The sequence below is a fragment of the Solanum tuberosum genome, unplaced genomic scaffold, assembly GCF_000226075.1.
Source record: "Solanum tuberosum cultivar DM 1-3 516 R44 unplaced genomic scaffold, SolTub_3.0 scf00326, whole genome shotgun sequence".
NCBI lineage: Eukaryota > Viridiplantae > Streptophyta > Magnoliopsida > Solanales > Solanaceae > Solanum > Solanum tuberosum.
Genome location: NW_006239272.1, coordinates 100,727 through 114,023, shown reverse-complemented (window position 1 = coordinate 114,023; position 13,297 = coordinate 100,727). Strand labels below are relative to the sequence as shown.

Sequence of the window (13,297 nt, the reverse complement as noted above, 5' to 3'; positions counted from 1 at the left end):
AGCTGGCTCTTCAGTGATATTTTCAGAGGACACTTTTGGAATATCTTTTGCTGGTTTGGATGATTCAATTTCATCCTCACCTGCTTCACTTTCATGCATTCTTGGATTAGTGTCATCAAATACCACATGGACAGATTCTTCAACACTTAAAGTTCTTTTATTAAAAACTTGAAAGAACCTATTAATAGGAGCATAACCTAGAAAAATACCTTCGTCACTTCTTGGGTCAAATTTTCCAAGATTGTTCTTACCATTATTGTGGATGAAACATTTCCATCCAAAGGGTTGAAAATAGTTGATGTTAGGTTTCTTTCCTCTCCAGAGTTCATAGGGAGTTTTCTTTAGTGTAGGCCTGATAAGACACCTGTTAAGAATGTGACAAGCAATACTTACTGCTTCTGCCCAAAAATGATCAGGAAGACTTCAATCGAGTAGCATTGTTCTTGTTGTATCTTGTAATGAACGATTTTTCCTTTTTACCACTCCATTTTGCTGAGGTGATCTGTGTGAAGAGAAGTTTTGGAAAAAACCATTTTCAGCGCAGAATTCTTCAAAAGCTTTATTTTTGAATTCACCACCATGATCACTGTGAATAGTTGTAATGAAGTAATCTCTTCTCTTTGAACACTTCTACAAAATATTTCAAAGTTAGCGAAAGCTTCATTTTTATAAGTGAGAAAAATTACCTATGTAAACCTTGAGAAGTCATCAACAACTACGAATGCATATCGTTTACCTCCAATGCTAGCAATTTGAGTAGGACCAAACAGATCCATGTGAAGAAGCTGAAGGGGTTTAGAAGTACTTACAATGGCTTTTGTTTTAAAAGATGAACGAGTTTGCTTACCCAATTGACATGCATCACAAATGTGATTTATCTCAAACTTTAATTTTGGCAGACCAATGACCAGTTCAAGTCTAGATAGTTTCTCGAGGGCATGCATGCTTGCATGTCCAAGCTTTCAATGCCATAGCCATGGATCACTTGAGACTGCAGTAAGACATGTAAGAGATGGAAAATCAACATTATTTAAGACATAAATATTATTAACCCGATCTCCAATGAGGGTGAGCTTTTTCTCAGGATGTTTGATGATGCATCTAGTTGTATTGAAGGTGACTTGAAATCCAGCGTCACATAGTTGACTAATGCTGAGAAGATTATGTTTTAGTCCCTCAACCAAATACCCTTCGACTAGATCGCATGATGAGCTGAGAGTAATAGTTCCAACTCCGGTTACTTCTCTTTTAGCATTGTCTCCAAATCTAACACATCCTTTATCGATTCTTTTGATAGTTTTGAAATTTTCTTTCTTTCTGCACATATGTCTGGAGCATCCACTGTCTAGTACCCACATTCCCTTTTTGTAGGTTTTCTTGGATTTCTCCTGCAAAATAATAAGATTAGTTTCTTTTAGGTACCCAAGAATATTTCCTACAGTTAAAAGATTTGTGACCAAGATCACCACAAGTGTAGCAAGTAATTTTAACAGAAGTTTCAGGAATATGAGAGTTAGTAATGGATCTATTTGATCTGTTGGAACTATGATTAAGAGAATTTCTCCTATAACCATTAGTTCTGTTAGATCTAACAGAACTATGACTGGGAGATTTTCTGATTCTATTCAGCTGCATTTTTACTTCCTCCCATTCTTCTGTTAGTAAGTTGACTTCAATCTGACTTGCTTCAAGAAGAATCTGTCAGTCCTTCTTTTCTTGAGTAATTTTACTTTATTCTTCAATAACCTTCTGTAATTCATCATCAACCATGTCCAAGGAGTTTTGTAAGTCATTACAATTTAAACAGTTATAAGGTCTTACCTCACTAGTTTAAGCTAGTGGCATGAAACATATGTTAGCAAAATTCATCATGATCATCATCGATTGTTTCTCCTTGATCCCAGGCTCCGAGGCTTTTTGGATCTTCATTTCTTCGATTGTTTCTTCTTCTTCGTTCCGGACAATTTTGCTTGATGTGTCCAGGTTTTCCACAGTAATAGCATCGATCATCATTTCTCTTGAATTCACTATTTTTAGGATCTTGTTGAGGTCTCTGTCTTCTCTGTCTAAGCATTTGTCTTACTCCCCGATTTATAAGACCAATTCCTTCATCTTGATATTCATCAGTTTCTTCTCCAACTTCAGATGACTCGGCTGTGAATGCCACCGTGATCGTTTTATCATCTTTGTTGTACCTGTTAATATGATTTTGTTTATAGGCCATTAAGTTGCCTCGAAGTTCATCATATGTCATTTTCTGCAGATTTCCATCTTCAAGAATAGCAACTTTAGTTTCCCAAGCTTTGGGAAGACTTCTAACAAGTTTTCTGACTTGTAGTCCATTTGAATACACCATTCCAAGAGATTTGAGTTCGTAGATGAATCTCGAGAATATGGCTTCTACGTTTTCATCTTCGGCCATCTTGAACAACTCATATTCATTTACTAGTGAACTAATTCGAGCTTCTTTTACTTTAGTGGTTCCTTCATAAGTCACTTCTAGTTTGTCCCACATTTCTTTCGCAGTTTCACATGTCAATATCTTGTCATATTCAGCTCCACTCACTACACAATATAACAAACTTATAGCTCTAGCATTAGTTTGAATTACCTCTTATTGTTCCTTTGTGATATTGAATGATTCAGGGTCAAATGACTTTTCAGTGTAATCTTTGTCAGTTAATCCAGGAATAGGCTTTGGTCCCTTCTTGATCACTATCCATGCTTGGTGATTATTTGAAAAGATAAAGATTCTGAATCTGTCTTTCCAGTGAGAGTAATGTTGTCCATTGAAGTATGGTGGTCTGTGTGAAGAATGTCCATCTTGAAGTAGAGCATCAGGAATTTGATAGTGTGCCATCGGCTCTTTGCTCATATGTGGTTAAACATTTAAATGGTGAGACCTGCTCTGATACCAATTGAAAGTCAAGATGGAGGGTGAATTAAAATTTCCTTCAGTTGACTTCCTATAATGGTCAGTCGACTCACCTGCACGTTAGTAGAGTAGATAAATAGTAATAATAATATGCAGTAAGTAAAGAACACAAAGAGTTTTATACATGTTCGGAACACCAATGTGGTGCCTACTTCCAGTCCCCTTGGGTTTCAAGGGTTTCCTTTAGAGCTTTGAAGTGAACTTCGAATGTACCGGGTTCTGCAACTTTATCATGTCTGATAAATAAATCAGATGTTCTACCTTGACACTTCCTTTACTTGTAAACCTACACTCAGAATCTTTCTTTCTCTTTTCTTTTCAATTGTTTCACTCACCTGATTACAAAGCTTTACGAAAGATAAAAGAAAATTACACTTATAAGCTCAAGTGAAGTTGTGTACTTCACACCTAAGTCTCAGGGAGGAATATATATGAACAAACTTGTGCTCTTGTAAGGAAAACCCAAGGGAGTTATTATTCAATCAAGGATTTGAGGAATCACTTGATTGAGGCGATTTGCTGATCCATGTCCATATTAGATATGTGCATGGAAAATCGCATTCCTTCGTTCTTGACAGATATGACTCGATTGTGTGCTTGGATGGAGGATTTATCTTAACTCTTGGCTTGATCTGATTTCCTTTCTTCTTCTAGTGACTTGGCTCTATTCTTGGCTTGATTTATGATTTCTTGATCTTGTCCTATCAATTACGATTTTCTTGATTCATCTGTTGCCAGTATTAGGCCATCTGTTAATGATTCTTAATCCCTTTGATTATGCCCTTCCTTTCTGTAGTAGTTGTAAGGATCAGAATAAATCTCTTTCCATGTTGGCGTTGTTTGCTTGGATCCTTTCCTTATTAGATCTCCATGTCTGCGAGAATTGTGAGTAGTTTGTTAAGTGTCATTTATCAGAATTTACTCACACTAAGGAACTAACAGCCTCTCTCCCTACTTTAGTGTATTTGATAGGAAAAATACATGTATATAGGTGTAGGGTTGGACATATTCCTGTTCAAACTAAAAAAACTGACCGAACTAATTTTTTATTTTATTTTTGATTTTTTGGTTTAATCAATCGATTTTGATTTTAAAATTCAAAATTTCAGTTATTCAATTCGATTTCGATTTTTAACTAATTAAATTCGATTAGACTGAAAAATTAAATTTAATTCTAATGCATACCGTAATACTAACTCTATAGACTTAATTGTGACTGTGAGGCCAAGCCCAATGTCAATATGGCCCAATTTTAGAGTGACCCAAACCCAATTCCCAAACTATATATACATATGTAGTTTATGATAATTGCACTAGGTGAAAATGAAGATTATGGTTAAGGCAATCAATTTGTTTCAGCAGAAGATCTTCGAGAAATGTTGTCTCATGTGTGCCATGAGAAAGCTTTGATTGTTAAACGACTCAAATTTATTTGTAATTTTTTAATGTTGTTGTAATATGGGGTGTTGCAAGACTATTGCTAATTTGAGTTTTAAAACTAAAGGTTTATAAATATAGTTTTAAATAATGCATTGATTGAATATCTATGTCACTTTTCTTATTCTATTTTGACTTCAAGCAGCGACTGTTGGAGATAAAATTTATCTCATAGATCAGAATGAACTAACTCAAACTGTATCATTTTTTGTTAAACTTGGTTATATCCAAAAACAAATCAAATTGAAATTGTGAAAATTGAACAAAACTAAATTTATTTTAGTTTGGTTTGGATTAACATTCTCACCAAATCAAAAATCAAAAAGTCGAACAGAAATTTGCAAACTGAACCTATTTTTGAAAAAACCAACCTTATCCATAGGTTTTTAAAATTGACAAAACAAGCGGACAAGGTCGATTGTCCCTGAGTACGTCGATTTGGCATCAACTAGTATACCGATTCTATCCATTGATTTTAACTATCGTTTTTCGAGCAATATTTAGTAGTGAAAGTTAATATGCAATGTCATCAACTTATCATAGAACCATCACATAAAATGAAGATATTACTCTCGTCAATTTATTTTTTCTTATCATGTTTTGTTTTGACTCTAAGAAGATTTAACAAAAATGGTAGTTTAACTAAATTATCTTTATTTACTATTTGATTCGATTAAATACTACTCTATTTTGCATCATATTAGTTTCTCTCCATATTTATTGAGTAAGTCATCTAATTTTAACAAGAACCACAAGTAAAATGAATGGAAGAGGATAACAAAAAGTTTCACACCAACATTTTCTTTGTGGGGCAATATTTAAAGTGTATATATAGTAGAATAATGACTCTTCTCTCTTATGTTTAATTATTATCATAGAAGTATTTTTTATCTCAACTTATATGATATTATTTTAATTAATAATAATAAAATTAATATATTCATAAAAGGATTAAAAAATGCTTTTAGATCATATAAAATTGAACAAAAATGTCTTTAATTGATAGTGTGGTCTTAAAATGTCATGATCCAGATCGTCGTGAGTGACATCCACACTATCCCTCTGGTGGGAGAACCAATTACCAACCAACTCGTACTAAGAAAGAAGCTAACAACCAAGATAACAATTTAAACAACAATAGATTAAGTCCCTGTAAACTAAAATCTGTTATATCATTAAACAACTATGTGGAAACATTCCCCAAGAATAAGTCAGGAGTTTGTAATGTCTTGGCTCGTTCTTCATCTAAAATAGTATCAAATTAAAATAATTAATGAACAATGACCTAATTAGACTCAATTATTACTTAATCCTAACCCTAGGCCAATTCCATGATCATTCTACTAAAATCAGGGTTTTTTCCATCATTAATTCGAGTCAAAAACCTCCCCCGAGAGTAACACTCTAGATTTTAAGGCTTAAGAATAAAAATACATTTTAGGGGAGTAATTAACTTACCTTTACCGAAGGAATTGTTGAAAAAACTGGGGAAAGTTACCCTAAATCGTCCTTCCTTTTCCCAAGAATGGAGTTGCAAAAAATAAGTGTTATTGGGACTTTTTATGCACAAAAACCTGACTAACCTAGCTATCGCAACCCGACCCGCTATAACAACATCGACATAGCGTCCCACCGGCTATAGCAAGAATAAATTTATCTTACTATAGAGGTGTGACACTCGCTACAACGGCTTGCACGGAGGCAGAGACTCATAAATCCTCCCCCAAAGTCCCAGTTTCACAACACACCTTTGAACCTTGATGTTCCAAACTAACTCCTTCACGTCAAGTCCGATATCGAGAGTTCTACATACCCGAATTCACTTCCAGAAGGCCCTATGAATTCCTTAATGTCTTAACTACCAGAAGATATGATCCAATTTTAGACATAATACCCAATACATTCCCGAATTTTCAAGTGACTACTCAAAGTTTTCTGATGCAAATCTTTCACCATTGATGTACCCATATGACCAGAAAGGGTCGTTACAAAAAATGTCTCTACAGTCAATAGTTTGATCCAAAATATCTCTATCGCTAATAGTTTGGTCTAGAAATATCCCAATTGTTACTTAATGGGTGAAAAAATGGCAACAACAATAACAACAACCAACAACAATAACATACTTAGGGTAATCCCACAAAAGTGGGGGTTGGAAAAAGTAAAGTTTACCAAGACCTTACCAATACCTTGGAGTACAGAGCATATTTATGATAGAACCTCAGCTCAAGAAAAATACAGACCAAAACAATGTAGAGATTTTAACTGATAAATAAGTAGGAATACTTTTTTTTCTTTAAATCTCATTTTATCAATTGAAAACAAATAACTTTATGTACTTTTTTAATTGATGATATATGTTATATATATAAGATCATAGTTACTCCATCATTAATTTTAATTTAGATAGTGATAAAAACAAGAAGTAAAAATATGCACATTTTTGAATCAAACTATTGACTTCAGGGATATTTTGAACCAAACTATTAACTGATAATATTTTTGTTCAACTTCGCATAGTGTAAAGACATTTTTTTACCCTTTTATATAATATATTTTATATTTAGTAACAATAAGAATCCATTTTATTATGATTTATAATTACATATAATTTTTATGATTTCTTTAGACCTATTTTTATTTAATTTTAAAAAGTCTTTTTTCTTAAATTTAATACCTAATAAATTATCATCACATAAATAATAATGACAGAAGGGACGGTCCATCTCTTATCTTTTTATTTATAATATTTAAGAGCGTGTATAAAGAAAAGCAGACAAATAGTATAACTTGGAGGGAGTAATATCTAACTTCGACCAACATGGGTTGTTGTGCATTGGTGGGAGTGCTTCACCCTTAACCAGAGGTTTCGGGTTCAAGCCTTGGGTATGGAGAAAATCCTGTTGGGAGCGCCACCCCCGAATGGGCCCTGCAGAGCGCGATCCGAATTTAATATGAGCTCTAACATCTCATGGACTGTGGTGCAGTCATGAGACTATTTCATCCTTAATCACATGTCTTGTTTTCGAGCCCTACTAAAAAGAAAATCATGTTGGGAGCATCATCCCTAATGAATTCTGTAATGCGTGATTCAAATTTAGTCGGGATTCTAATATGGACTCCGAATTTCAAGTGGAAAAAAAACACAAATTTTAAAATAAAAAGCCTATTTGACTGTTAAAACTTTATTTCAAAAATAAGTTTTTTAAACCTAAATGTCGAAGTTAATAAAATTATAATAATAAAAAAAATTATAGCAAAAAATCACCATATATTTGACAAGCAATTATTTAAAAGCTAAAATGGTAGCCTCAGTTTAAATAGAAACTGCTTGGGGGGGGGGGGGTAAAATGGAGTTGATCGATACATTGACTCGAAAAAAATGTTATAGTTTATTGTTATTGGATTAATGAGTTTTAATGATTTATTAAAAAAAATTATCGAGTTATTGATTTGGTTTTGATTTTTTAATATTGAGTTATAGGGTAAACTAATAACTCGTTAAGATTGTAGTAGTTTACTACTTTACGCCTACATAAATATTAAATATTAATCTCACTACTTTACTAATTACTGCATTTGCCCTTTAGCCTTCAATTTTACACTTCAACTCTGAGTTCACAATTTCATATTATACGAAACATCAAAACCTAAAAGAAGAACTCTATTTCTCTTTGTGTTGCACTTGTATAGTGCTTTTCATGTTAGTAATTACTATATATATATATATATATATATATTATGAGAGTTATGTAAAGTTACATTATTATGTTGTCGCATTAAATTGTTGGAGAAGTCTTATATTTATTTTATACGGAGAAGGGCCTAAAATGCCCCTCAACTATTTGATTTGGTATAAAACTACCATCCATCCACCTTTCGGCCCCCAAATACCCTTGATGTCAACCTTTTGGTTAAAAAATAACCTTATGTCTGACGGATCATAGTCATAAGGTGGATGGAGGACAATATTGTACCAAATCTCATAGTTTAAGGGCACTTTAGGCCCTTTACCGTTAAAATAATTTGAAATTACTTAATATATAAGCTCACATGATTGATTTAATTTGGAATTTCATATTAAATTTAAAATAAAAAAAAGGTTAGACATCTACTCTCTACACTCCCCTCCCACACCCCTTCATTTCCTATCTCTTCAAAAAAATAAAAAAAATCTATTTGGATCTTGTCCACCATTTTAATTTATTTTTTTCAATCTACTATTTTTAAGTTTAGTAAGTATAATATTGGGACCATCTGATTGACATTTTGAAATTCTTACTCTTTGATCAATAGGTTCTCCAGACTCCAGTTACCACCTGAATTGGATAAGAGCTTTAACTTTTTCCTAATGATCACAAAAGGACATTTCTCATCAAATTAGTACACTCCAATAAAATGACTTTGACATGGTATTTAAAAAATAGATTTTTAAACTTTGTGTCTAATATAATTCTTACTATATATTTATATAGTTGGAAATCATTTTATTTTATTTTTATAAAAATGAGAATCTTAATTATTATTTTTTAATTATAGTAAAGATAAAATAAAAAAAATGTATCAAATGGGATGGAATAAGATAAGCATTTGAAGTAAAAATATTGATTAGTAATTTTCACATATTGTAGCTATCATCTAGTACAAACGAGTTGTTGCGGGAAGAGTTAATAGCAGTTAACAGCAGCATTAAACCCAACAGAGCAACACTGAACAATATCAGTGTGTTTCACCGGCGGTAAGTTTAGAGACGGCAGGATATTTGTTGTCCGTTTGTAAGCACCTAACCACTTGTTTTGCATGAAGCCCTGTTTTCTCCATGGAGGAATATGGAGCTCTTTGCTTCTCATCGATCGCCTAACAGCCTCGCTCATTACCTTCAATATCTGCTTTAATTCTTCACTTTTGCCTACAAAAACCTTCTGCAATGATTGCAACATGCGCTTGTAATGATTTGTAGGCCTTGCAATCTCGAACTCTGCTGCAAAATCAAGGTCGATGATGTAACGAGTAATCATTTGATTGGAGGAATCCGATCTAATTACATCAATGAATTCGTAATTTCCGCCCTTAACTGATCCACTTGAACTCTCCCATTTTGTCTTGCATATAGCGGAATTATAACCAAAATCCCTAAGATATTTCATTACATTTTGCTGGAGTATCGGCTTATTAGACTTTAGAAAGGAAAACAATTCCAAAGCCTTGGTAACCGTAGTCCACAGAGAATTCTGGAATAAATCCAAATCGATATTACAGAAGACCGGTATTGGCACATCTTCAATCACTTCTCTCGAATCGTACATTGATACTTGCGTGTGATCAAAATCTGAATCGTTCTCTGCAACACCATCCGGCAAACCAAAAACGAGAGCATCATCATCGGCGTGGTAACCAATTTGATCAGCTTGTTGGTCACGTCCAATGATCTGACCTTTCGTCTTATCGTCAAACGGGATAGTGACTCTCTTCATACTACGAAAAACTTGCATTTTTTTGTTCAAGTAAAAACTAAATCAATTAAGATAATATATATATAGGTTTAGAGAAACAATACTAGTAATAATAAAGGTATATGCTGCGGAGGAACTAAAAAAGGGAATATTCGAAGCAGAGTTAAAGAATGTGATCAATTATTCTTTGTATTGATTGGTGAGTATATAGTAAAAGAGAAGAGATGGAATGCCCTTTTACTTTTTATCTGTTTTTTTAAAAAGAAAAGTGAGTAACTAGTCACAGAAGATTATGAAGGGCATATCCACAAGATTATTCTTTATGTGGAGTGGTGTGATTGGGCCACGTAATATAGGAATGTGTTTGTAGTACTTTGACATGAGAATGGAACGTGGTGGTTAAATTAATTGAAGACTCATCGTATGTTAGATTTCGTTTAGAGTGTGTGTGTTGGGTGGGTCTTCTGTCTCTTTGGAATTCGAAAGACTGAATATACATACATAGCAATGAAATTTGATAATATTGAAAACAGGGGCGGACCCACGTTGAGGATATCGGGTGCTCGAGCATTGATTGACTCTTACGAAAATTTGTATATGTTCATTGAAAATATTGAAAAGTTGATATAATTAATTCTTGAGCACCCATTAATCTAAAGGTTTGATGGGCGCTTTGGTTCTCAGATGCAACGTAAAGCTTGCGCTGACAACCTCAAGTGTGAGGGTTCGAGTGCCACACTGCTATATGTTTTTTTTTTCTTCTACGCTAAAGGAAGTGAGCACCCATAACCAGTTGGGTTTAGAATTTTTTTTCCCCTTCCTATGTGGATAAATAAAAGTATTATTAGGACCAGCCCACTTTAGCCCATAACCCAAATATTATGTGGCATATATAAGGCTTATTTGGTCTTATTTTCAGAAACACAAGAGAGAAAAATCAAGAGAGTTTCGTTTTAGAGATGGAGAGAAAAAGAGAAAAATCTCATTTTTGCTTCTGGAAATTTTCTGCTCAGGCAGTCCGCTTCAGACAGAGTTTGCCGCTTCAGACAAAGTTTGCCGCTTCGTTAACCTTTGGATCATGCTCAAATTTGAACTGGGAGTTCTTAGAATCAGTTTATTGCAAGTCAACGGTGAAGATCGGATTTGAAGGTCTGTAGCTTCTGATTTGAGAGCGTGAACAGTAGCACGTTTTTGGGTGAAATCTCTTCTTTAATTCTCTAGTTTTGGTGCAATCTTGATTTGTTGTTGCTAGTTATTTGGCGCTTGTTTTGTGGCCAATTTTGGAGAACAATTTTGTAACTCTTGGTGTTTATAGTGAAGCTTTTGGTCCTGTGATTTTTTACTCTTCACATCGAAGGGTTTTCCACGTAAATCATTGTGTCTTGTGTGATTGACTTATTCTTATCTTGTTGCGTTAGTTTGGTTGATATACTTGCTGTCCATTCTTCATATTGCTTGATTTGGTTTCAAATCCTGGATCGGTCACTGATTGAAAACGTGTATTCACTTTTATAATTGAAACAAACTTTAATGGTGCTAGATTTAGAGGGTGTTTGGATTGACTTAAAAGATGATCAAACTTACTTTTAAGTCAGTTTTTTATTTTTGAAAGTGTTTGACAAATATAAAATAACTCAAAATAAGTAAAATATAACTTAAAATAAATTAGGAAGTGTTTGACGAGATTAAAAATAACTTAAAATAAGTTTAAAATGACTTAAAAATAAATTAAAAATCAAAAGTAGGTCTCCCTCAACATTTTATTTTTGATCTAAAAGTTATTTAAGTTTGACTTTTTATTTTTAAGTTCAAAACTACTTTTCTTTTAAGTCAATCAAAACGGGCTCCTAATTTACCCTACACAAGAACTAATTGTAGTTAAGATATGGATATCATCAATCCCAGTAACCGTTACCATAGCTTGGGTTCAGACACTAAATAAATTATAATTAAAAAAAAAAAGAGTACTCAATTGAAATTGCAATCGAGTATTGCTCTTGAAACTACAATTTTTCATTGAGCGATAAGTCCTATTGGCCACCTTTTCCATTCAATTTATTTGTAATACACAATATTGAGAATTTCCAGAGTCAACTGTACTAGGCATCGTAGAAATGAAATGGACATTGCTCCAAATCGCATGCCACAACAATGTAGTTTATGTAGAGAAACTAGAAATAAGAGGAATCGTTGTCCCCGTCGACCTCAATACTATTATTGTAAGCAAATAATAAAATTTACGGAAAAAGGGCCTAAAATACCCTCGAAATATTGAAAATGGTATAAAATTACCCTCCATCCACCCATTAGCTCCCAAATATTCCTGCCATACACCTATTGGCTCCCAAATACCCTTGTCATCCATCTTTGGGTCCAATATTGACCACTTTTATAACATATTATTATTTTAATATTTTTTTGAAGTACGTGGCGACCAAATATTGGATATATACAATTTAATTACTTAAATTAATTTTCAAACTCACTCATTATTAATTATACACGACCCAAATTACTCAGACCCTGTAACACCCCAGAAATATTTTCGAACTAAGAATCGAACCGTTCATCGTAGTGCGTGAGATTTTTCCAAGGAATTAAAAATTTCTTAAGTTTTAAGGTCACTAGATGTAGCACCTTGAGTTCCAAAAAGAATTAAATTGAAAATAGCAAAATCTGAAATTTTGCAAGTTAAGCTAAGTATGAGTTTTGGATCAACTTCAAAGGACCATAACTCCTAGCTCAGGATGAGTTAGGTGTGCTACCAGATACCATAGGAAATACCTTTGAATTATCTTTCCAACGCCGCCAAGTTTGCTAAGTTTCGAGTTTGGATGAGTGAGATATGACCTTTTGAAGTTAGGCCGCCCAGTTAAGGAAAGTTAGCCGGAAATAGTAAGGGGTATTTTGGTCTTTTCCTTACCCAATCAGATTTAATTCATTTTTAGTAATATTTTAAGGGTATAATCTGATTAGGTTCAGTTTTATAATCCTAGTTTACGCCTAGGGTTTTAGTTGAGAGTTCAAGAACAGAAAAGAAGAGAGAAGAGGAGAAAAGAGTAAAGGATGAAGGCGTTCGTCGACGTTCTTGAGAGTTATTGCGTATTGTCGCCATGGATTTGATCCCTAAGAAGTATGTAAGCTTCCATAGTGTTGGGTTCTTTCACCCACACACCAATCATGATTTATTCAGCGTAATTTCATTCTTGAAATTTAAAGATTAGAGTTCTTGATAAGTGTTCTTGAAGTTTCATTAAGTTTTGATGTAAGATTCTGCTTGGGTCAACTTTAAACGACCATATCTCTTAGAATATTAAGAGTTACGTGAACCATAACCTATCCAATTAAAGGTAATTGAATCTACTTTCCAACGCCACCAATTTCACGTCAATCCAATTTCTGAGTAGAAAGTTATGACTATTTTAGTAACCTATACAGTGCTGTTACGAATTAGCCGACGGGAAAATATTGA

The 13,297-nt window shown here is 33.5% G+C and overlaps 1 protein-coding gene across 1 annotated transcript; it reads right to left on the bottom strand.

The window, feature by feature from the left end:
• Positions 1-9,039: 9,039 nt before the first annotated feature.
• LOC107063386 (uncharacterized) lies at positions 9,040-9,864 on the bottom strand. Its single transcript, XM_015315215.1, has one exon. The coding sequence runs from the start codon at positions 9,862-9,864 to the stop codon at positions 9,040-9,042; it is 825 nt and encodes a 274-aa protein (XP_015170701.1).
• Between the last annotated feature and the right edge of the window lie 3,433 nt (positions 9,865-13,297).

What these genes read in the sequence shown, in the direction of transcription:
- LOC107063386 (XM_015315215.1), bottom strand. Translation starts at nt 9,864, where the DNA reads ATGCAAGTTTTTCGTAGTATGAAGAGAGTCACTATCCCGTTTGACGAT.